The sequence below is a fragment of the Bombina bombina genome, chromosome 4 (genome assembly GCF_027579735.1).
Source record: "Bombina bombina isolate aBomBom1 chromosome 4, aBomBom1.pri, whole genome shotgun sequence".
NCBI classification, from domain to species: Eukaryota; Metazoa; Chordata; class Amphibia; order Anura; family Bombinatoridae; genus Bombina; species Bombina bombina.
This window is the reverse complement of record NC_069502.1, coordinates 233277878-233300629: the sequence shown is the minus strand read 5'-3', so window position 1 is coordinate 233300629 and position 22752 is coordinate 233277878. Positions and strand designations below refer to the sequence as shown.

The window sequence follows — 22752 nt, the reverse complement described above, 5'->3', positions numbered from 1 at the left end:
CAGCTACCTTCTCCAGCTTGCTCCGGTTTGTGTAAAGGATCTTTCTCCTGTTAAGTGTGGTCAGTCCACGGGTCATCATTACTTCTGGGATATTATCTCCTCCCCTACAGGAAGTGCAAGAGGATTCACCCAGCAGAGCTGCTATATAGCTCCTCCCCTCTACGTCACCTCCAGTCATTCTCTTGCACCCAACGAATAGATAGGATGTGTGAGAGGACTGTGGTGATTTTAATTAGTTTATTACCTTCAATCAAAAGTTTGTTATTTTATAATAGCACCGGAGTGTGTTATTCATTCTCTGGTAGAATTTGAAGAAGAATCTACCTGAGTTTTTTCTATGATTTTAGCCGGAGTAGTTAAGATCATATTTCTGTTTCTCGGCCATCTGAGGAGAGGTAAACTTCAGATCAGGGGACAGCAGGCAGATTAATCTGCAAAGAGGTATGTAGCAGTTTATATATTTTCTGACATGGAATTGATGAGAAAATCCTGCCATACCGTTATAATGTAAACTCAGCCTTAAATACAGTAGATGAATCTGGTATCAGGCTGTCATGTATGTATATTTTACACTTCAGTATTCTGGGGAATGGTACTTCACTGAATTTATACTGTATGCATAGACTTAACCTAATTTGCAGGGACTTGCAATAGGTTTTTAAATAATTAATTTATTGAGGTTAAACGTTTTTTGCTGGCATGTAAAATAGTTTATTTCTCTGAGGTACTGGGTGAAAAAATGTTTTGGGCACTGTTTTTTCCACTTGGCAATAGTTTTGTTTAAATTTAAACAGTTTACTGATCTCTCTCACTGTTATGTGTGAGGGGGAGGGGCCATTTTTGGCGCTTTTACTACGCATCAAAAAACTCAGTCAGAGGTTCATTTTCTTCCTGCATGATCCGGTTCATCTCTACAGAACTCAGGGATCTTCAAAGCTTGTTTTGAGGGAGGTAATCATTCACAGCAGAGCTGTGAAGATTGTAGTTGACTGTGATAAAAAACGTTTATTTGTGTATTTTTTCTGCTGTCAGGGTTAGTTATACTTTGCTAATGGGAACAATCCTTTGCTAAAATTGTATATTTCTTACAAAGATTTGATGCTATAATTTATTTATTTCAACTGTCATAATTTTTTCTGTGCTTCTTATAGGCACAGTTCGTTTTCATATTATTGTAATTTACTTGAAAAAGCATTTCCAAGTTGCTAGTTAATTGCTAGTGTGTTAAACATGTCTGATTCAGAGGAAGATACATGTGCTATATGTGCTAATGCCAAAGTGGAGCCCAATAGAAATTTATGTACTAACTGTATTGATGCTACTTTAAATAAAAGTCAATCTGTACAAATTGAACATATTTCACCAGACGAGGGGAGAGTTATGCCGACTAACTCGCCTCACGTGCCAGTACCTGCATCTCCCGCTCGGGAGGTGCGTGATATTGTAGCGCCGAGTACATCTGGGCGGCCATTACAAATCACGTTACAGGATATGGCTACTGTTATGACTGAAGTTTTGGCTAAATTACCAGAACTGAGAGGTAAGCGTGATCACTCTGGGGTGAGAACAGAGTGCGCTGATAATATTAGGGCCATGTCAGACACTGCGTCACAGGTGGCAGAACATGAGGACGGAGAACTTCATTCTGTGGGTGACGGTTCTGATCCAAACAGACTGGATTCAGATATTTCAAATTTAAGCTGGAAAACCTCTGTGTATTACTAGGGGAGGTATTAGCGGCTCTGAATGATTGTAGCACAGTTGCAATACCAGAGAAAATGTGTAGGTTGGATAGATATTTTGCGGTACCGGCGAGTACTGATGTTTTTCCTATACCTAAGAGACTTACTGAAATTGTTACTAAGGAGTGGGATAGACCCGGTGTGCCGTTCTCACCCCCTCCGATATTTAGAAAAATGTTTCCAATAGACGCCACCACACGGGACTTATGGCAAACGGTCCCTAAGGTGGAGGGAGCAGTTTCTACTTTAGATAAGCGTACCACTATCCCGGTGGAGGATAGCTGTGCTTTTTCAGATCCAATGGATAAAAAATTAGAGGGTTACCTTAAGAAAATGTTTGTTCAACAAGGTTTTATATTGCAACCTCTTGCATGTATTGCGCCTGTCACGGCTGCAGCAGCATTTTGGTTTGAGTCTCTGGAAGAGACACTTGAATCATCTACACTAGATGAGATTACACACAAACTTAAAGCCCTTAAGTTAGCTAACTCATTTATTTCAGATGCCGTAGTACATTTAACTAAACTTACGGCTAAGAATTCCGGATTCGCCATTCAGGCACGCAGAGCACTGTGGCTAAAATCCTGGTCAGCTGATGTTACTTCTAAATTGCTTAATATACCTTTCAAAGGGCAGACCTTATTCGGGCCCGGGTTGAAAGAGATTATCGCTGACATTACAGGAGGTAAAGGCCATGCCCTGCCTCAGGACAAAGCCAAAGCTAAGGCTAGACAGTCTAATTTTCGTTCCTTTCGTAATTTCAAAGCAGGAGCAGCATCAACTTCCTCTGCACCAAAACAGGAAGGAGCTGTTGCTCGCTACAGACAAGGCTGGAAACCTAACCAGTCCTGGAACAAGGGCAAGCAGGCCAGGAAACCTGCTGCTGCCCCTAAGACAGCATGAATCGAGGGCCCCTGATCCAGGACCGGATCTAGTGGGGGGCAGACTTTCTCTCTTCGCCCAGGCTTGGGCAAGAGATGTTCAGGATCCCTGGGCGTTAGAGATCATATCTCAGGGATACCTTCTGGACTTCAAATCCTCTCCCCCAAGAGGGAGATTTCATCTGTCAAGGTTGTCAACAAACCAAACAAAGAAGGAAGCGTTTCTACGCTGCGTACAAGATCTTTTATTAATGGGAGTGATCCATCCAGTTCCGCGGTCGGAACAAGGACAAGGGTTTTACTCAAATCTGTTTGTAGTTCCCAAGAAAGAGGGAACTTTCAGGCCAATCTTGGATTTAAAGATCCTAAACAAATTCCTAAGAGTTCCATCGTTCAAGATGGAAACTATTCGAACAATTTTGCCCATGATCCAAGAGGGTCAGTACATGACCACAGTGGATTTAAAGGATGCTTACCTTCACATACCGATTCACATAAATCATTACCGGTATCTAAGGTTTGCCTTTCTAGACCGGCATTACCAGTTTGTAGCTCTTCCATTCGGATTGGCTACGGCTCCAAGAATCTTCACAAAGGTTCTGGGTACTCTTCTGGCGGTACTAAGACCGCAAGGAATTTCGGTAGCTCCGTACCTAGACGACATTCTGATACAAGCTTCAAGCTTTCAAACTGCCAAGTCTCATACAGAATTAGTACTGGCATTTCTAAGGTCGCATGGATGGAAGGTGAACGAAAAGAAGAGTTCTCTTTCCACTCACAAGAGTTCCCTTCTTGGGGACTCTGATAGATTCTGTAGAAATGAAGATTTACCTGACAGAAGACAGGTTAACAAAGCTTCAAAATGCATGCCGTGTCCTTCATTACATTCAACACCCGTCAGTAGCTCAATGCATGGAGGTGATCGGATTAATGGTAGCGGCAATGGACATAGTCCCCTTTGCACGCCTACATCTCAGACCGCTGCAATTGTGCATGCTAAGTCAGTGGAATGGGGATTACTCAGATTTGTCTCCCACGCTGAATCTGAATCAAGAGACCAGAAATTCTCTTCTATGGTGGCTTTATCGGCCACATCTGTCCAGGGGGATGCCATTCAGCAGGCCAAACTGGACAATTGTAACAACAGACGCCAGCCTACTAGGTTGGGGCGCTGTCTGGAATTCTCTGAAGGCTCAGGGACTATGGAATCAGGAGGAGAGTCTCCTTCCAATAAACATTCTGGAATTGAGAGCAGTTCTCAATGCCCTTCTGGCTTGGCCCCAGTTAACAACTCGGGGGTTCATCAGGTTTCAGTCGGACAACATCACGACTGTAGCTTACATCAACCATCAGGGAGGGACAAGAAGCTCTCTAGCAATGATGGAAGTGTCAAAGATAATTCACTGGGCAGAGTCTCACTCTTGCCACCTGTCTGCAATCCACATCCCGGGAGTGGAGAACTGGGAGGCAGATTTCTTAAGTCGTCAGACTTTTCATCCGGGGGAGTGGGAACTTCATCCGGAGGTCTTTGCCCAAATACTTCGACGTTGGGGCAAACCAGAGATAGATCTCATGGCGTCTCGTCAGAACGCCAAGCTTCCTCGCTACGGGTCCAGATCCAGGGATCCGGGAGCGGTTCTGATAGATGCTCTGACAGCACCTTGGACCTTCAAGATGGCTTATGTGTTTCCACCCTTCCCGATGCTTCCTCGATTGATTGCCAGAATCAAACAGGAGAGAGCATCAGTGATTCTAATAGCACCTGCATGGCCACGCAGGACTTGGTATGCAGATCTAGTGGACATGTCATCCTGTCCGCCTTGGTCTCTACCTCTGAAACAGGACCTTCTGATCCAGGGTCCATTCAAACATCAAAATCTAACTTCTCTGAAGCTGACTGCTTGGAGATTGAACGCTTGATTTTATCAAAACGTGGGTTTTCTGAGCCAGTTATTGATACCTTAATACAGGCTAGGAAGCCTGTTACCAGAAGGATTTACCATAAAATATGGCGTAAATACTTATATTGGTGCGAATCCAAGAGTTACTCATGGAGTAAGGTTAGGATTCCAAGGATATTGTCTTTTCTACAAGAAGGTTTAGAAAAGGGTTTATCCGCTAGTTCCTTAAAGGGACAGATTTCAGCTCTGTCCATTCTTTTACACAAACGTCTGTCAGAAGTTCCGGACGTTCAAGCTTTTTGTCAGGCTTTAGCTAGGATCAAGCCTGTGTTTAAAACTGTTGCTCCGCCATGGAGTTTGAACTTAGTTCTTAATGTTTTACAGGGTGTTCCGTTTGAACCCCTTCATTCCATTGATATCAAGTTGTTATCTTGGAAAGTTCTGTTTTTAATGGCTATTTCCTCGGCTCGAAGAGTCTCTGAGTTATCTGCCTTACATTGTGATTCTCCTTATCTGATTTTTCATTCAGACAAGGTAGTTCTGCGTACTAAACCTGGGTTCCTACCTAAGGTGGTCACTAACAGGAATATCAATCAAGAGATTGTTGTTCCATCTTTGTGTCCTAATCCTTCCTCGAAGAAGGAACGTCTGCTACACAATCTAGATGTAGTCCGTGCCCTGAAATTTTATCTACAGGCAACTAAGGATTTTCGTCAAACGTCTTCCCTGTTTGTCGTTTATTCTGGCCAGAGGAGAGGTCAAAAAGCTTCGGCTACCTCTCTCTCTTTTTGGCTTCGTAGCATAATACGATTAGCCTATGAGACTGCTGGACAGCAGCCTCCTGAAAGAATTACAGCTCATTCTACTAGAGCTGTGGCTTCCACTTGGGCCTTTAAGAATGAGGCTTCTGTTGAACAGATTTGCAAGGCTGCAACTTGGTCTTCTCTTCATACTTTATCCAAATTTTACAAATTTGACACTTTTGCTTCTTCGGAGGCTGTTTTTGGGAGAAAGGTTCTTCAGGCAGTGGTTCCCTCCGTATAAAGAGCCTGCCTGTCCCTCCCGTCATCCGTGTACTTTTGCTTTGGTATTGGTATCCCAGAAGTAATGATGACCCGTGGACTGACCACACTTAACAGGAGAAAACAAAATTTATGCTTACCTGATAAATTCATTTCTCCTGTAGTGTGGTCAGTCCACGGCCCGCCCTGTTTTTTATGGCAGGCTAAAAAATTTTTTGGATTATACTCCAGTCACCACTACACCCTTGGGCTTCTCCTTTCTCGTTGGTCCTTTGGTCGAATGACTGGAGGTGACGTAGAGGGGAGGAGCTATATAGCAGCTCTGCTGGGTGAATCCTCTTGCACTTCCTGTAGGGGAGGAGATAATATCCCAGAAGTAATGATGACCCGTGGACTGACCAAACTACAGGAGAAATGAATTTATCAGGTAAGCATAAATTTTGTTTTTCATATGCAAAAGAAGGGGGAGGGGGGAGTGTCTTATTTGCCACTTGCAGTGGGCTTTCCAGCTACCTTTTCAACAGAGTTAAACTGAGAGCTTCTAAGTGTTTAAACAGTTTTATACTGGATTTTTAGATCAGTATCTGTGCATCTTATTCTTTATAGTAGTGTCTATGACATTCAGTTAAATGAAAATGAGTGTATACTGTCCCTTTAAGCTTAAATTCCTTTACAAATAAACAGATACCAAGAAAACGAAGAAATATTGATAATAGGAGTAAATTAGAAAGTTGCTTAAAATTGAATGCTCTATATGAATAATTAAAGAAAAAAACAGAATTTATGCTTACCTGATAAATTACTTTCTCCAACGGTGTGTCCGGTCCACGGCTTCATCCTTACTTGTGGGAATATCTCTTCCCCAACAGGAAATGGCAAAGAGTCCCAGCAAAGCTGGCCATATAGTCCCTCCTAGGCTCCGCCCACCCCAGTCATTCGACCGACGAACAGGAGGAAAAATATAGGAGAAACCATATGGTACCGTGGTGACTGTAGTTAGAGAAAATAATTAATCAGACCTGATTAAAAAACCAGGGCGGGCCGTGGACCGGACACACCGTTGGAGAAAGTAATTTATCAGGTAAGCATAAATTCTGTTTTCTCCAACATTGGTGTGTCCGGTCCACGGCGTCATCCTTACTTGTGGGAACCAATACCAAAGCTTTAGGACAAGGATGAAGGGAGGGAGCAAATCAGGTTACCTAAACAGAAGGCGCCACGGCTTGCAAAACCTTTCTCCCAAAAATAGCCTCTGAAGAAGCAAAAGTATCAAATTTGTAAAATTTGGCAAAAGTGTGCAGTGAAGACCAAGTCGCTGCCTTACATATCTGATCAACAGAAGCCTCGTTCTTGAAGGCCCATGTGGAAGCCACAGCCCTAGTGGAGTGAGCTGTGATTCTTTCAGGAGGCTGCCGTCCGGCAGTCTCATAAGCCAATCGGATGATGCTTTTAAGCCAAAAGGAAAGAGGTAGAAGTTGCTTTTTTGACCTCTCCTTTTACCAGAATAGACGACAAACAAAGAAGATGTTTGTCTGAATTCTTTTGTAGCTTCTAAGTAGAATTTTAGAGCACGGACTACATCTAAATTGTGTAGCAAACGTTCCTTCTTTGAAACTGGTTTCGGACACAAAGAAGGTACAACTATCTCCTGGTTAATATTCTTGTTGGAAACAACCTTTGGAAGAAAACCAGGCTTAGTACGCAAAACAACCTTATCTGAATGGAACACCAGATAGGGCGGAGTACACTGCAGAGCAGATAACTCTGAAACTCTTCTAGCAGAAGAAATAGCAACCAAAAACAAAACTTTCCAAGATAATAACTTAATATCTATGGAATGTAGAGGTTCAAACGGAACCCCTTGAAGAACTGAAAGAACTAGATTTAGACTCCAGGGAGGAGTCAAAGGTCTGTAAACAGGCTTGATCCTAACCAGAGCCTGAACAAATGCTTGAACATCTGGCACACCTGCCAGTCGTTTGTGTAGTAAGACAGATAAAGCAGAAATCTGTCCCTTTAGAGAACTCGCAGATAATCCTTTATCCAAACCTTCTTGCAGAAAGGAAAGAATCTTAGGAATTTTTATCTTATTCCATGGGAATCCCTTGGATTCACACCAACAGATATATCTTTTCCATATTTTATGGTAAATCTTTCTAGTTACCGGTTTTCTGGCATGAACCAGAGTATCTATCACAGAATCTGAAAACCCACGCTTTGATAGAATCAAGCGTTCAATCTCCAAGCCGTCAGCTGGAGGGAGACCAGATTTGGATGTTCGAATGGACCCTGAACAAGAAGGTCCTGTCTCAAAAGGTAGCTTCCATGGTGGAACCGATGACATATTCACCAGGTCTGCATACCAAGTCCTGCGTGGCCACGCAGGAGCTATCAAGATCACCGAGGCCCTCTCCTGTTTGATCCTGGCTACCAGCCTGGGAATGAGAGGAAACGGTGGAAACACATAAGCTAGGTTGAAGGTCCAAGGTGGTACTAGTGCATCCACTAGAGTCGCCTTGGGATCCCTGGATCTGGACCCGTAGCAAGGAACCTTGAAGTTCTGACGAGACGCCATCAGATCCATGTCTGGAATGCCCCATAATTGAGTCAACTGGGCAAAGATCTCCGGGTGGAGTTCCCACTCCCCCGGATGGAAAGTCTGACGACTCAGATAATCCGCTTCCCAGTTTTCCACACCTGGGATGTGGATCGCAGATAGATGGCAGGAGTGATCCTCCGCCCATTGTATTATTTTGGTCACTTCTTTCATCGCTAGGGAACTCCTTGTTCCCCCCTGATGATTGATATACGCAACCGTCGTCATGTTGTCTGATTGGAATCTTATGAATCTGGCCTTTGCAAGCTGAGGCCAAGCCCTGAGAGCATTGAATATCGCTCTTAGTTCCAGAATGTTTATCGGGAGAAGAGACTCTTCCCGAGACCATAGTCCCTGAGCTTTCAGGGATTCCCAGCCCACTAGACTGGCGTCGGTCGTGACAATGACCCACTCTGGTCTGCGGAAGCTCATTCCCTGGGATAGATGGTCCAGGGTCAGCCACCAACGGAGTGACTCTCTGGTCTTCTGATCTACTTGAATCACTGGAGACAAGTCTGTATAGTCCCCATTCCACTGTTTGAGCATGCACAGTTGTAATGGTCTTAGATGAATTTGTGCAAAAGGAACTATGTCCATTGCTGCAACCATCAACCCTACTACTTCCATGCACTGAGCTATGGAAGGACGTGGAACAGAGTGAAGAACTTGACAAGTGCTTAGAAGTTTTTACTTTCTGACATCTGTCAGAAAAATCCTCATTTCTAAGGAATCTATTATTGTTCCCAAGAAGGGAACTCTTGTTGACGGAGACAGAGAACTCTTTTCTATGTTCACCTTCCATCCGTGAGATCTGAGAAAGGCCAGAACAATGTCTGTATGAGCCTTTGCTTTTGAAAGGGACGACGCTTGTATTAGAATGTCGTCCAAGTACGGTACTACTGCAATGCCCCTCGGTCTTAGAACCGCTAGAAGGGACCCGAGTACCTTTGTGAAAATCCTTGGAGCAGTGGCTAACCCGAATGGGAGGGCCACAAACTGGTAATGTTTGTCCAGAAAGGCGAACCTTAGGAACTGATGATGTTCTTTGTGGATAGGAATATGTAGGTACGCATCCTTTAGATCCACGGTAGTCATAAATTGACCTTCCTGGATAGTGGGTAGAATCGTTGGAATGGTTTCCATTTTGAACGATGGTACCCTGAGAAATTTGTTTAGGATCTTTAAATCCAGAATTGGTCTGAAGGTTCCCTCTTTTTTGGGAACTACGAACAGATTTGAGTAAAATCCCATTCCTTGTTCCGTCATTGGAACAGGGTGTATCACTCCCATCTTTAACAGGTCTTCTACACAATGTAAGAACGCCTGTCTCTTTATTTGGTTTAAGGATAAGAGAGACAAGTGGAACCTTCCCCTTGGGGGTAGTTCCTTGAATTCCAGAAGATAACCCTGAGAAACTATTTCTAGTGCCCAGGGATCCTGAACATCTCTTGCCCAAGCCTGAGCAAAGAGAGAGAGTCTGCCCCCTACTAGATCCGGTCCCGGATCGGGGGCTACTCCTTCATGCTGTTTTGTTAGCGGCAGCAGGCTTCTTGGCCTGCTTACCCTTGTTCCAGCCTTGCATAGGTTTCCAGGCTGGTTTGGGCTGTGAGGCATTACCCTCTTGCTTAGAGGATGCAGAATTAGAGGCCGGTCCGTTCCTGAAATTGCGAAAGGAACGAAAATTAGACTTATTCTTGGCCTTGAAAGGCCTATCTTGTGGAAGGGCGTGGCCCTTTCCCCCAGTGATGTCTGAGATAATCTCTTTCAATTCTGGCCCAAAGAGAGTTTTACCTTTGAAAGGGATGTTAAGCAATTTTGTCTTGGATGATACATCCGCTGACCAAGAATTTAGCCAAAGCGCTCTGCGCGCCACAATTGCAAACCCTGAATTTTTCGCCGTTAATCTAGCTAATTGCAAAGCGGCATCTAAAATAAAAGAGTTAGCCAACTTAAGTGCGTGAACTCTGTCCATAACCTCCTCATATGGAGTCTCTCTACTGAGCGACTTTTCGAGTTCCTCGAACCAGAACCACGCTGCTGTAGTGACAGGAACAATGCACGAAATGGGTTGTAGAAGGTAACCCTGCTGTACAAAAATCTTTTTAAGCAAACCTTCCAATTTTTTATCCATAGGATCTTTGAAAGCACAACTATCCTCGATAGGGATAGTAGTTCGCTTGTTTAGAGTAGAAACTGCCCCCTCGACCTTAGGGACTGTCTGCCATAAGTCCTTTCTGGGGTCGACCATAGGAAATAATTTCTTAAATATAGGGGGGGGGAACAAAAAGGTATGCCGGGCTTCTCCCACTCCTTATTCACTATGTCCGCCACCCGCTTGGGTATAGGAAAAGCGTTGGGGTGCACCGGAACCTCTAGAAACTTGTCCATCTTGCATAATTTCTCTGGAACGACCAAGTTGTCACAATCATCCAGAGTAGATAACACCTCCTTAAGCAGTGCGCGGAGATGTTCTAATTTAAATTTAAATGTCACAACATCAGGTTCAGCTTGTTGAGAAATTTTTCCTGAATCTGAAATTTCCCCATTTGACAAAACCTCCCTCGTGGCCACTTCAGATTGGTGTGAGGGTATGACAGAACAATTATCATCAGCGCCCTCCTGCTCTTCAGTGTTTAAAACAGAGCAATCGCGCTTTCTCTGATATGCAGGCATTTTGGATAAAATATTTGCTATGGAGTTATCCATTACAGCCGTCAATTGTTGCATGGTAATAAGTATTGGCGCGCTAGATGTACTAGGGGCCTCCTGTGTGGGCAAAACTGGTGTAGACACAGTAGGAGATGATGTAGTATCATGTCTACTCCTCTCATCTGAGGAATCATCTTGGGCAATTTCATTATCTGTGGCAGTACTGTCCTTACTTTGTTTGGACGCTATGGCACAATTATCACACAATATTGAATGGGGAGACACATTGGCTTTCATACATATAGAACATAGCTTATCCGAAGACACAGACATGTTAAACAGGCTTAAACTTGTCAAAGCACAAAAAACGTTTTAAAACAAAACCGTTACTGTCTCTTTAAGTTTTAAACAGAGCACACTTTATTACTGAATATGTGAAAAAGTATGAAGGAATTGTTCAACATTTACCAAAATTTCACCACAGTGTCTTAAAGCCTTAAAAGTATTGCATACCAATTTTCAGAGCTTTAACCCTTAAAATAACGGAACCGGAGCCGTTTACAAATTTAACCCCTATACAGTCGCAGCTACAGCCTTTGCTGTGACTTTACCAAGCCCAGAGGGGAATACGATACCAAATGACGCCTTCTAGAAACTTTTCCAACTACTTTCAGGTCCTCACACATGCATCTGCATGTCTTGCTCTCAAAAACAACTGCGCAGTAATGGCGCGAAAATGAGGCTCAGCCTACAACTGGGAAGGCCCTCCCTGACTGGAAAAGGTGTCTAACAGTGCCTGACGTTAAAAAACGTTCCCCAAGTTTATAAGTGTGAATTATCAGCATAAACATGTATAAAATGTCCAAATAAAGCAATCGATTTAGCCCATAAAAGTGTCTACCAGTTTTATAGCCCATATTTAGCCTTTTATTCTGTTTGAAACTAAGAAAATGGCTTACCGGTCCCCATGAGGGGAAATGACAGCCTTCCAGCATTACACAGTCTTGTTAGAAATATGGCTAGTCATACCTTAAGCAGAAAAGTCTGCTGTTTCCCCCAACTGAAGATACTTCATCTCAACAGTCCTATGTGGAAACAGCAATCGATTTTAGTTACTGTCTGCTAAAATCATCTTCCTCTCACAAACAGAAATCTTCATCCTTTTCTGTTTCAGAGTAAATAGTACATACCAGCACTATTTTAAAATAAACTCTTGATAGTAGAATAAAAAAACTACAACTAAACACCACATACTCTTAACCATCTCCGTGGAGATGTTGCCTGTGCAACGGCAAAGAGAATGACTGGGGTGGGCGGAGCCTAGGAGGGACTATATGGCCAGCTTTGCTGGGACTCTTTGCCATTTCCTGTTGGGGAAGAGATATTCCCACAAGTAAGGATGACGCCGTGGACCGGACACACCAATGTTGGAGAAAATTGGGTTTACTATCCCTTTAAGTGACCTACAAAAAGAGCTAAAGTCGTACAAAGCTAGAAAAAAATCAAAGTGAAGCAAAGAAGAGCCAAGCTCAGGTTTGCAAAAAACTAAGGATTGGCCGAAGAGGACTGAACTAAGGTCATCTGATCAATTTTAACCTTTGCTTAACACCTGGTCCTCTAATGGTTCGACGGAGAGAGGCCTCAAAGCCACTGTGTCTTGCACCCATATATAAAATTTGGTGGAGGATCGGTGATGATGTGGGAGTGTTTCAGCAATGCTGAAATCGGGAATATTTATCTTTATGAAGAAGGAATAAATCAAGCCACCTACAAGGTTATCCTAGAAGAAAAAACTTGCTTCTTTCTGCTATGACAATATTCCCAAAAGCTAAAGGATTGTTTTTTCTAGCAGAACAATGCTCTATGCCACACAGCCAGGTCAACCAAGGCGTGAATGGAGGACCACCAGATCAGGACCCTGCTATGGTCAGCCTAATCTCCAGACCTGAACCTATTGAGAACCTCTGGAAGGTGACCAATAGAAAGGTGGATGGTCACAAGCCAAACAAAGCAAGCCGAGCTGCTTGAATTTTTGCACCAAGAGTGGCATAAAGTCACCCAACAGCAATATTAAAAAACTGGTAGACAGCATACCAAGATGCATGAAAACTTGGTATGCATTATGTGAAGTCTGAAGACATATTTTAACTAGTTGTCATTTTCTGCAGGGAAAAAAATGCCCTAGATGACAATATTTTTATTTGGGTACATTTAACATTTTTGTTTTATTCTATAAACTACTGATAACATTCCTCCCAAACACATACCTATAAATAGTAAAACCAGGGAAAAAAAAAATTGTGTAATTTTGCAGTGTTCCCAATTTTTTTAAATATCTATAGCTCTACACACACACACACAGATATATACACATTTTTCTCTTCTCTCTTGCATAATCTAACAAAAACAGAATTTATACTTACCTGATAAATTACTTTCTCTTGCGGTGTATCCAGTCCACGGATTCATCCTTACTTGTGGGATATTCTCCTTCCCTACAGGAAGTGGCAAAGAGAGCACACAGCAGAGCTGTCCATATAACTCCCCCCCTAGCTCCACCCCCCAGTCATTCGACCAAAGGTTAAGAAGCCAAAGGAGAAACCATAGGGTGCAGTGGTGACTGTAGTTTAAACAAAAATTTATTTATTTATTTATTTTCTTTAACCGACTTAATTGCCAGGGCGGGCCGTGGACTGGATACACCGCAAGAGAAAGTAATTTATCAGGTAAGTATAAATTCTGTTTTCTCTTGCAAGGTGTATCCAGTCCACGGATTCATCCTTACTTATGGGATAGCAATACCAAAGCTTTAGGACACGGATGAAGGGAGGGAACAAGACAGGTACCTTAAACGGAAGGCACCACTGCTTGCAAAACCTTTCTCCCAAAAATAGCCTCCGAAGAAGCAAAAAGTATCGAATTTGTAAAATTTGGCAAAAGTATGCAGTGAAGACCAAGTCGCTGCCTTACAAATCTGTTCCACAGAATCCTCATTTTTGAAAACCCATGTGGAAGCCACTGCTCTGGTAGAATGAGCAGTAATTCTTTCAGGAAGCTGCAGGCCAGCAGTCTCATAGGCCAAACGGATGATGCTTTTCAGCCAAAAGGAAAGAGAGGTAGCAGTCGCTTTTTGACCTCTCCTCTTACCAGAATAGATAACAAACAAAGAAGATGTTTGTCTGAAATCCTTAGTTGCTTGTAAATAGAACTTTAAAGCACGAACTACATCAAGATTATGCAAAACACAGTCCTTCTTCGAAGATGGTTTAGGACACAGAGAAGGAACAACTATTTCCTGGTTAATAATCTTGTTAGAAGCAACTTTAGGAAGAAAACCAGGTTTGGTACGCAAAACTACCTTATCTGTGTGGAACACCAGATAAGGTGAATCACACTGTAAGGCAGATAATTCTGAGAGCAGAAGAGATAGCTACCAAAAACAAAACTTTCCAAGATAACAACTTAATATCTATGGAATGTAAAAGGTTCAAACGGAACCCCTTGAAGAACTGAAAGAACTAGATTCAAACTCCATGGCGGAGCCACAGGTTTTTAGACAGGCTTGATTCTGACTAAAGCCTGTGCAAACGCTTGAACGTCCGGTACCTCTGCCAGACGCTTGTGCAAAAGGATAGACAGAGCAGATATCTGTCCCTTTAAATAACTAGCCGACAATCCTTTCTCCAAACCGTCTTGGAGAAAAGACAATATCCTGGGAATTCTAATCTTACTCCATGAGTAACCCTTGGATTCACACCAACAAAGATATTTCCACCATATCTTTCCACCATATCTTATGGTAGACTTTCCTGGTGACAGGCTTTCTTGCCTGGATCAGAGGAGCAGCCTAAAGCCAACAACCGGTTAAACTACAGCACCTTGCCACAGCTTACTACTGTGGCCCTACCTGCCCTTAGGGATCAGTTTTGGGGAAATAAAGCTTCTTCTAGGCCCTCAATCAGCAGCTGGACCCTCCATGTGAAGCAGCATGAAACAGTCTCTCAATTCTAAGTGCGCATCTGAGGCACGAAATTAGGCCTCTCCCACTCCACTCCGGACTTGTGAGGCCTACAAAAATCACTTCTAAGTGACTAAATTTATGCCATGTGGATAATAACCCCAGTAAAACACTCCAAAGTGCCTAAAAAGGTGTCTCCAATGAGTATTTTTTAAATAATCGATTGCCCTGCATTAGTGTCAACCAGCCTATTTAGCCCTGTCATGTAAGCATTCAATTCTATACTAAGTCTCAGAACATAGCTTACCCTCCCCAAATGGGGATCTTGTCAGTCTTCTAGCATTATCTCAGTCTTGTCTAGAAATAAATGATTGAACATACCTCATTGCAGTCAAGCCTGCAAACTGTTCCCCCCAACTGAAGTTTTCTGGTACTCCTCAGTCCTGTGTGGGAACAGCAGTGGATTTTAGTTACAACATGCTAAAATCATTTTCCTCTCAGCAGAATTCTTCATCACTTTTCTGCTAGAGAGTAAATAGAACAAACCGGTACTATTTAAAAATAACAAACTCTTGATTGAAGATATAAAACTACAATTCTAACACCACATTCACTTTACCCTCCCTGAGAGAGAACCTAGTGCTTAGAGCCGGCAAAGAGAATGACTGGGGGGTGGGACTGGGGGGTGGAGCTAGGGGGGAGCTATATGGACAGCTCTGCTGTGTGCTCTCTTTGCCACTTCCTGTAGGGAAGGAGAATATCCCACAAGTAAGGATGAATCCGTGGACTGGATACACCTTGCAAGAGAAATGTATTTAAAGGGATACTAAACCCAATTTTTTTCTTTCAAGATTCATATAAAGCATGCAATTTTAACCAACTTTATTATTTCTTCATTCTCTTGCTATCTTTATTTGAAAAGCAGGCATTTAAAGCCGGACCATTTTTGGTTTAGAACCTGGATTGCACTTGTTAATTGGTGGATAAATGAAGCCACCAATAAGCAAGCGCTATCCAGGGTACTGCACCTAAAATGAACCGGCTCCTAAGCTTTATATCCCTGCTTTTTAAATAAAGATAGCAAGAGAATGAAAAAAAAATAACAGGAGTACATGAGAAAGTTCCTTAAAATTGCATGCTTTATCTGAATCATGAAAGAAAATTTTTGGGTTTAGCATCCCTTAAATGATAATGGGTGGTCAGTAAAGCAAGATATCTCTATATATATATCAATGTATGTATGTAGTATGTATGTAAGTAAATCTCTCCCAAGTCTGAAAACGGGGGTAAAACTCTCTATATATATATATATATATATATATATATATATATATATATATATATATATATATATATATATATATATATATATATATATATATATATATATATATATATATATATATATATATATATATATATATATATATATATATATATATATATATATATATATCTATATCACACAGGTATACCCCGCTCATACAGCGGGTTAGGGACCGGAGCCCCGCTGTAAAGTGAAAACCGCCTTAAAGTGAAACAAGGCAGTTTTAGCTTTCTTTTCACTTGCCAGTGTTTAAAAACTTGAAAACATGTTTGAACATATATTAGGGGTGCAATAGTGCTACATTTAGTTTAGTTTAACACTAGTATTCAATAAATATTGTACCTGTAAAATGGTGACAATTACTGTAGTAAATTTGCCAGACTATAGCACTGAGACACAGATTGCACTGAAATGCTGTAAACAGTGTACTAAGCATAACAAAATTGTGCCAGTCACTTTTCTCGCAATCTCACGGAGATTACAGCACTGTTTCAAAATCCTTGGAGGTTGAACTTCAGCTCCACAAAGCGCTGTATTAGCGAAGCGCTGTAAAGTGAAGCGCTGTAAAGTGAGGTATACCTGTAGTGTGTATTCGTATTTTTGAGTAGTACAAAATCAAAACAAGTTAAGGGGACATGAAACCCAAACAAATTTTATTTCATGGTTCAGACAGAAAATAAAATCTTAACTTTCAAATTTACTTCTGTTAGCAAAACTTGCTTGATTCTCTTGGTATCCTTTGTTGAAGCAGTACACTACTGGGCGCTAGATGAACACATAAGGTGAACCAATAACATGAGGCATATATGTGCAACCACCATCCAGCAGCTCCTGAGCCTACCAAGGTATCTTTTGCAACAAAAGATATGAAGCTAAAAAACAAATTAGCTAATAAAAAGTAAATTGGAAAGCTGTAAATCACATGCTTTATCTTAAGCATGGAAAGAAAAATGGGTTTCATGTCCCTTTAATAAGGCCAACAACGGAAAATAATATTACTAAATTGCCCAGATCATAATTTCTAATATGCATTTGTCAAGAGGAATATTCAGAAGTAAACATTTGTTTTTGTTCAGCTATATATATTTACATGCCCACAATGTTAAATGACTCACCTTCCACCTGCGATGTCCTCTTGCGGCTGGGCCCCAGCAGTGTTCCTCTGTGAACGTCGCAGTGACCCCCCTGGATTGTTATTAGGCCGGCTGGACATTGGCACCTCTCTCCTGAAGGGACATACCCTTTCTAGACACTACCATTCACTGCAAAAGAATAGATGTTTGTTAGAAAATGTTTTCCCATCTAGTTTACATCCCATTTTTTGCTCCAGAGCCCTGTCATACATAACCACGTTGTATATTAGCCTCACACAAATTAAACAGTAAGAAATTATCTGAGTGATATTTAGGCCTACTACAGTCTCATAAAGATGTAGTAAATATGAAAAATCGGCTAAAGTAAACACAATTTTGGCAACTAGTTACAAAGAAGCAGGAAAATTCCCGGTGTCAGCTCAGTCTACATGTAAATTCAAAACTTTGAGCTCACCCTCATTACGTTTAAACTATAAAAATTGCAGCTCCAACTTACCCGAGAGCTCTGAATTTAAAAAATGGCGATTTAGCCAGTCTGCCCTTAACCATTTAACATCCCTGTACTGAAATGTGGGTAATGTCATTCCTTTCCTAAAAATTATTCATACAAATCAAGTTATTTTTCCCAGCAGACCAGGGACTTCCACAAAATACCAAAAGACAAAGACAACATAGGGAATTCAAACAAGTTAATTGTGTGCGTCATTTCATATAGCATGGTAAACACCAGCATGGGAGTCATCACTTCCTACAAAAACTTTGAAGTTCCCAATTTAGCATCAGTTCAACTTCCCAAAAAAAGCCAAAATGTAAAATTCCATATGTAGTTTGTTGGCAATCAATAATAGTAGATATGTTTTTGCTTTGCATCATAGTGCGCTTTGAACAGAACATGAGTAGAATAAAATATCAGATACATTTTAAACTCTAAACAAACATTTAGAATTTACTTTCACATAGTCAATTTCCTACCCAAATTCACATGGCATAGGAGAAAAAGAACCCCCCCCACTACTATCTCAGCGGTCAACAAATCTGTTTAAAAAATAGGAGCCATTAATAATATTTAGGAGTCAGATATTAGTATTTATATATAGATATATGGAAAATAAACCAAAAAGTTAATAGCCAGGGGTAAAATTCCAGGAGCCAATGGTGGTTCCTGGGTTTGTCAAGCACTGAACTAATTAACATTTAGATTGAGGGTCCTATCCCCCAATAAGGAAACCTAAGAGGGAAATAGGACTCGACTAGGAGCATAATTAAACCCTAAAATCAAGAAACTTTTTTTAGGTTTGCCTATGGCATCTACCAGAGGGGCAAGAGAGTGAGTGTGTGTGTTTGTGCGTGTGTTTATTTTAAATTATTTTTTTAAATGTTAGTGTGTTGTAAGACCCCTAACCATACGGCGTATAGTCATCAGTATACGTTTGTAAACTGCCTCTCCACTTTGTGCTCCAAAGCTATGCCAGGCTGAATATAAACTTGTGTACAGCTCCTTTGCACAGTATCCTGCACGAATAATAAAGTCACTTATTTTACAGTAAGTTTCCTAACCCATGTCACTGTAGATATGTTAATTCATACACAGGTAATTTACTATTTTAGGAACCACTCTAATTTGGTGCCTGTTATATTATGTACATTCATAAACAAGACGCATCCTCCAGTACATTAACTCTGTGGTCACCTGGTGGAAAGGCATCGCTGCGGGTGAATGGAGACCAGGGAGTAGAAAAACAAATTATGCTTACCAGATAAATTCCTTTCATTCCGGATAGGGAGAGTCCACGGCTTCATTCCTTACTGTTGGGAAATAAAACACCTGGCAACCAGGAGGAGACAAATACACCACAGCCAAAGGCTTAAATATCCCTCCCACTTTCTCATTACCCCAGTCATTCTGCCGAGGGAACAAGGAAAAGTAGGAGAAATATAAGGGTATAAAGGGTGCCAGAAGAATAAGATAAATAAATAGGGGGCTGCCCTTAGACAAGAAAAAACAGGCAGGGGCCGTGGACTCTCCCTATCCGGAAGGAAAGGAATTCATCTGGTAAGCATAAATTATGTTTTCCTTCCTAAGATAGGGAGAGCCAACAGCTTCATTCCTTACTGTTGGGGAAACTATACCCACGCTCCAGAGGACCCAATGAATAACGGGAGGGAACAAAAAGGAAAAGGCGGACCCTATTCTGAGGGCACCACAGCCTGCAAACCTTTTCTCCTGAAAGCTGCTTCAGCCGAAGCAAAAACATCAAACTTGCAAAAATTAGAAAAAGTATGTAAGGAGGAACAGGTAGACGCCTTATAAATTTGATCCAGAGAGGCCTCATTCTTAAAGAGGAAGTCACTGCTCTAGTGGAATGAGCCGTTATCCTCTCAGGAGGATGATGTCACGCTGTCTTGTAAGCTAAGCGGATGACACTCCTTAACCAAAAATATAGGAAAGTCGAAGTAGCCTTCTGCCCCTTACGCTTCCCTAAATAGACAATAAAGAGGAAGATTATTTAAACTCCTTAGAAGTCTGAAGATAGAACTTCCAAGGCACGAACCACATCCAAATGGTGAAGTAAATGTTCCTTCGATAAAGGAGGATTAGGACACAAGGAAGGAACCACAATCTCTTGATTGATGTTGCGATCTGACACAACCTTAGGAAGAAAACCTAAATTAAGTACAAAAAACTGCCTTATCTGCTTAAAAAAAAAAAAAATCAATTAAGGGAACTCACATTTAAAAGCAGAGATCTCAAACTCTGCACGCAGAGGCAATAGCCAATAAAAAGAGAACCTACCAAGATAAATTTAATGTCAACGGAATGCAGAGGTTCAAACTGAGCCTGTTGCAAAACACGAAGAACAAGCTTTAGACTCCAATGAGGAGCCCCAGATCTAAACACAGGTCAGATCCTAATCGGAGCCTTAACAAAGGACTGCATGTCTGGAAGCTCAGCCAGTCTCTTGTGCAATAAAACTGACAGGGCCGAAATCTGTCCCTCAGGGAACTAGCAGAAAGGCCCTTCTCCAGTCCATCCTTGACAAAAGATAAGATCCTGGGAACCAGAACTCTGTGCCAGGAAAAACCACGCTCTTCACACCAGAAGTAGGTCCGCCACCCTTTGTGGTATATACGCAGAGTAACTAGTTTACAAGCTTGAATAAGAGTATCAATGACACTCTCAGAGAAACCTCTCTTGGCTAAGACTAAGTGTTCAATCTCCACGCAGTCAGCCTCAGAGAATCTAGACTTTGATGAACAAACGGACCTTGAAACAGCAGGTCTCTGCGACAAGGTAACTTCCACGGAGGAGATGAGGACATCCCCACTAGATCTGCGAACCACGATGGAGCAATCAGCATTACTGATACACGCTCCTGCTTGATGGGGGCCACCACTTGAAGAAGTGGTAATGGAGGAAAAAGATAATGGAGGAAAAAGATATGAGTGGCCTGGAGTTTTAATCTCCAGGGCACTGCTAGTGCATTTATTAGATCCACTTGGGGATCCCTCAACCCATACCAGGGTAGCTTGGTATTGAGACGGGACGCCATGAGATCTATCTCCGGCTTCCCCCACTTGCTGCATATCTCTGCAAACACCTCGGGATGGAGAGACCATTCCCCTGAGTGGAAAGCATTGCCTGCTGAGAAAATCCGCCTCCCAGTTGTCCACACCCGGAATGTGGATCGCTGACAGTGAATAGCTGTGGGCCTCTGCCCACTCCAGAATCTGAGATACTTCCTTCATCGCCAAGGAACTTCTCGTTCCCCCCTGATGGTTGATGTAAGCCACCGAGGATATATTGTCTGATTGTCCACAACCCCTGTGCCTTCCTGGCACCACAAACATCTCCCCATCCGGATAGGCTTGTGTCCGTAGTCAATCTCCAAGGATGGTCTTAAGAAGCATGTATCACGAGACGAATGATCTGGACAGAGCTACCAAGAGCAATTCTCTCGACCAGCTGTCTAATACAATCTGTAGAGACAGATCAGAAAGATCGCCGTTTCACTGTTTCAACATGCACAGTTCTAAAGGTCTGAGACGGAACCTGGCAAAAAGGAATGATGTCCATGCACGACACCATGAGAACAATCACCTCCACACAATGAGCCACAGAGGGACTCAAGGAGGTCCGGAGGGCAAGACATGCCGAAGTTAGCTTGCAACGTCTCTGGTCTTTAGAAATATCTTCATGGATATGGAGTCTATAGTACCCAGGAAATACACCCTGGTACTTGGGATAAGAGAACTTTTGCAAGTTTATCTTCCATCAAAGACAGAGAAGGGACTCAGAGTACTCTACCACAAAAAGAAAAGAATATCGTCCAAGAATGGGGCTACTGTAATACAACCCAGCCAAAGCCTTAAAGGGACAGTTTACTCAAAAAAATTCTCCCCTTTAATTTGTTCCCAATGATCCACTTTACCTGCTGGAGTGTATTAAATTGTTTAGAAGTAGATCCTTTACCCTTATATTGGCATTTGAAATAGTTGATTTAGCATGTGGTATCCCCACCTATTCTGAAAGTTTGTGGCCGCAGGTCCCAGCTATAGATAAACTTTGTAAACACTGCCAGCAGAAGAAATTATACTCTCAGTAGGATATAGCAGAGATAAGGTATTAAAATGTTCATTTTCCATTGTTCTCTCCAAGTACTGGTGATTGTTTTATGGACAGGCATAAGATAAAGAAGCAGATTTATGTACACAATGTGATACAGTAATGAGATCTGATTATACCTACAAGCTCAACCCATTTTTATTAGGTTATGGCTTCAAAACACAAAATCAGAGCTTTAATATTCACAAATAAACCTTAAAAAGCTAATTTTCATACATTTTTTACTCCACAGTTGGTAAAAAAGGCAATTGTAAACACTTTAAGGGAAAACTATTTTACAGTATACTGTCCCTTTAAATACTCCTCCCACTCCCCTCATACAAGGAACAGTAGAAGAAATATCAGGGTAAAAAGGTGCCAGAAGAATGACACCACACATAAAATTATGGGGGGGAGCTGTGGACTCCATCCATCAGAAGAAAATGAAATTATCAGGTAATCATAATTTATGTTTTTCTTCTTAAAATGGAAAGAATCCACAGCTGCATTCATTACTTTTGGGGAAATACCCAAGCTATAGAGGACACTGAATGCCAAGACTGGAGGGAACAATACGCGGCCCATACTGAAAGCACCAGGCCTGAACCTTTACCCAATAAAAAAAAAAAAAAAAAAAAAAAACAGCTTCGTCCAAAGCCGAGAAAATTTAAAAAGAGGAAAAGACCCAATGACACTAACTCACAATCAGTCCAGAAGCCAAACTAGAGACCGCAAACGGACTTGACTGAGCCAACAGTCCTCCAGGAGACGTCTGCCAACAAACGGTCCCCCACCACTCATCTCCACAAATTAGGAGATACCAGCCGAACACCCCAGGGAACAATGCCAAGGAGAACAAAGGAAACCGAAAAGTCCCCTAATGCAAAAGAAAATGTATGCTTCCCTGATAAAAACACAATTTATGCTTAGCTGATAAATTTATTTCTCTTGTGGTGTATCCAGTCCACGGATCATATAT

At 41.9% G+C, this 22752-nt stretch overlaps 1 protein-coding gene across 8 annotated transcripts in view; it reads right to left on the bottom strand.

The window, feature by feature from the left end:
• TRIP12 (thyroid hormone receptor interactor 12) overlaps positions 1-22752 on the bottom strand; it is a 1052161-nt gene that overhangs the window by 903083 nt on the left and 126326 nt on the right. For all 8 annotated transcript variants that reach the window (XM_053709826.1, XM_053709829.1, XM_053709830.1 and 5 more), the window contains exon 2: positions 17192-17338. In XM_053709826.1, the coding sequence (XP_053565801.1) occupies positions 17192-17289 (98 nt within the window). In that variant the 5' untranslated portion in view covers positions 17290-17338. The remainder of the gene's footprint in view (positions 1-17191; positions 17339-22752) is intronic.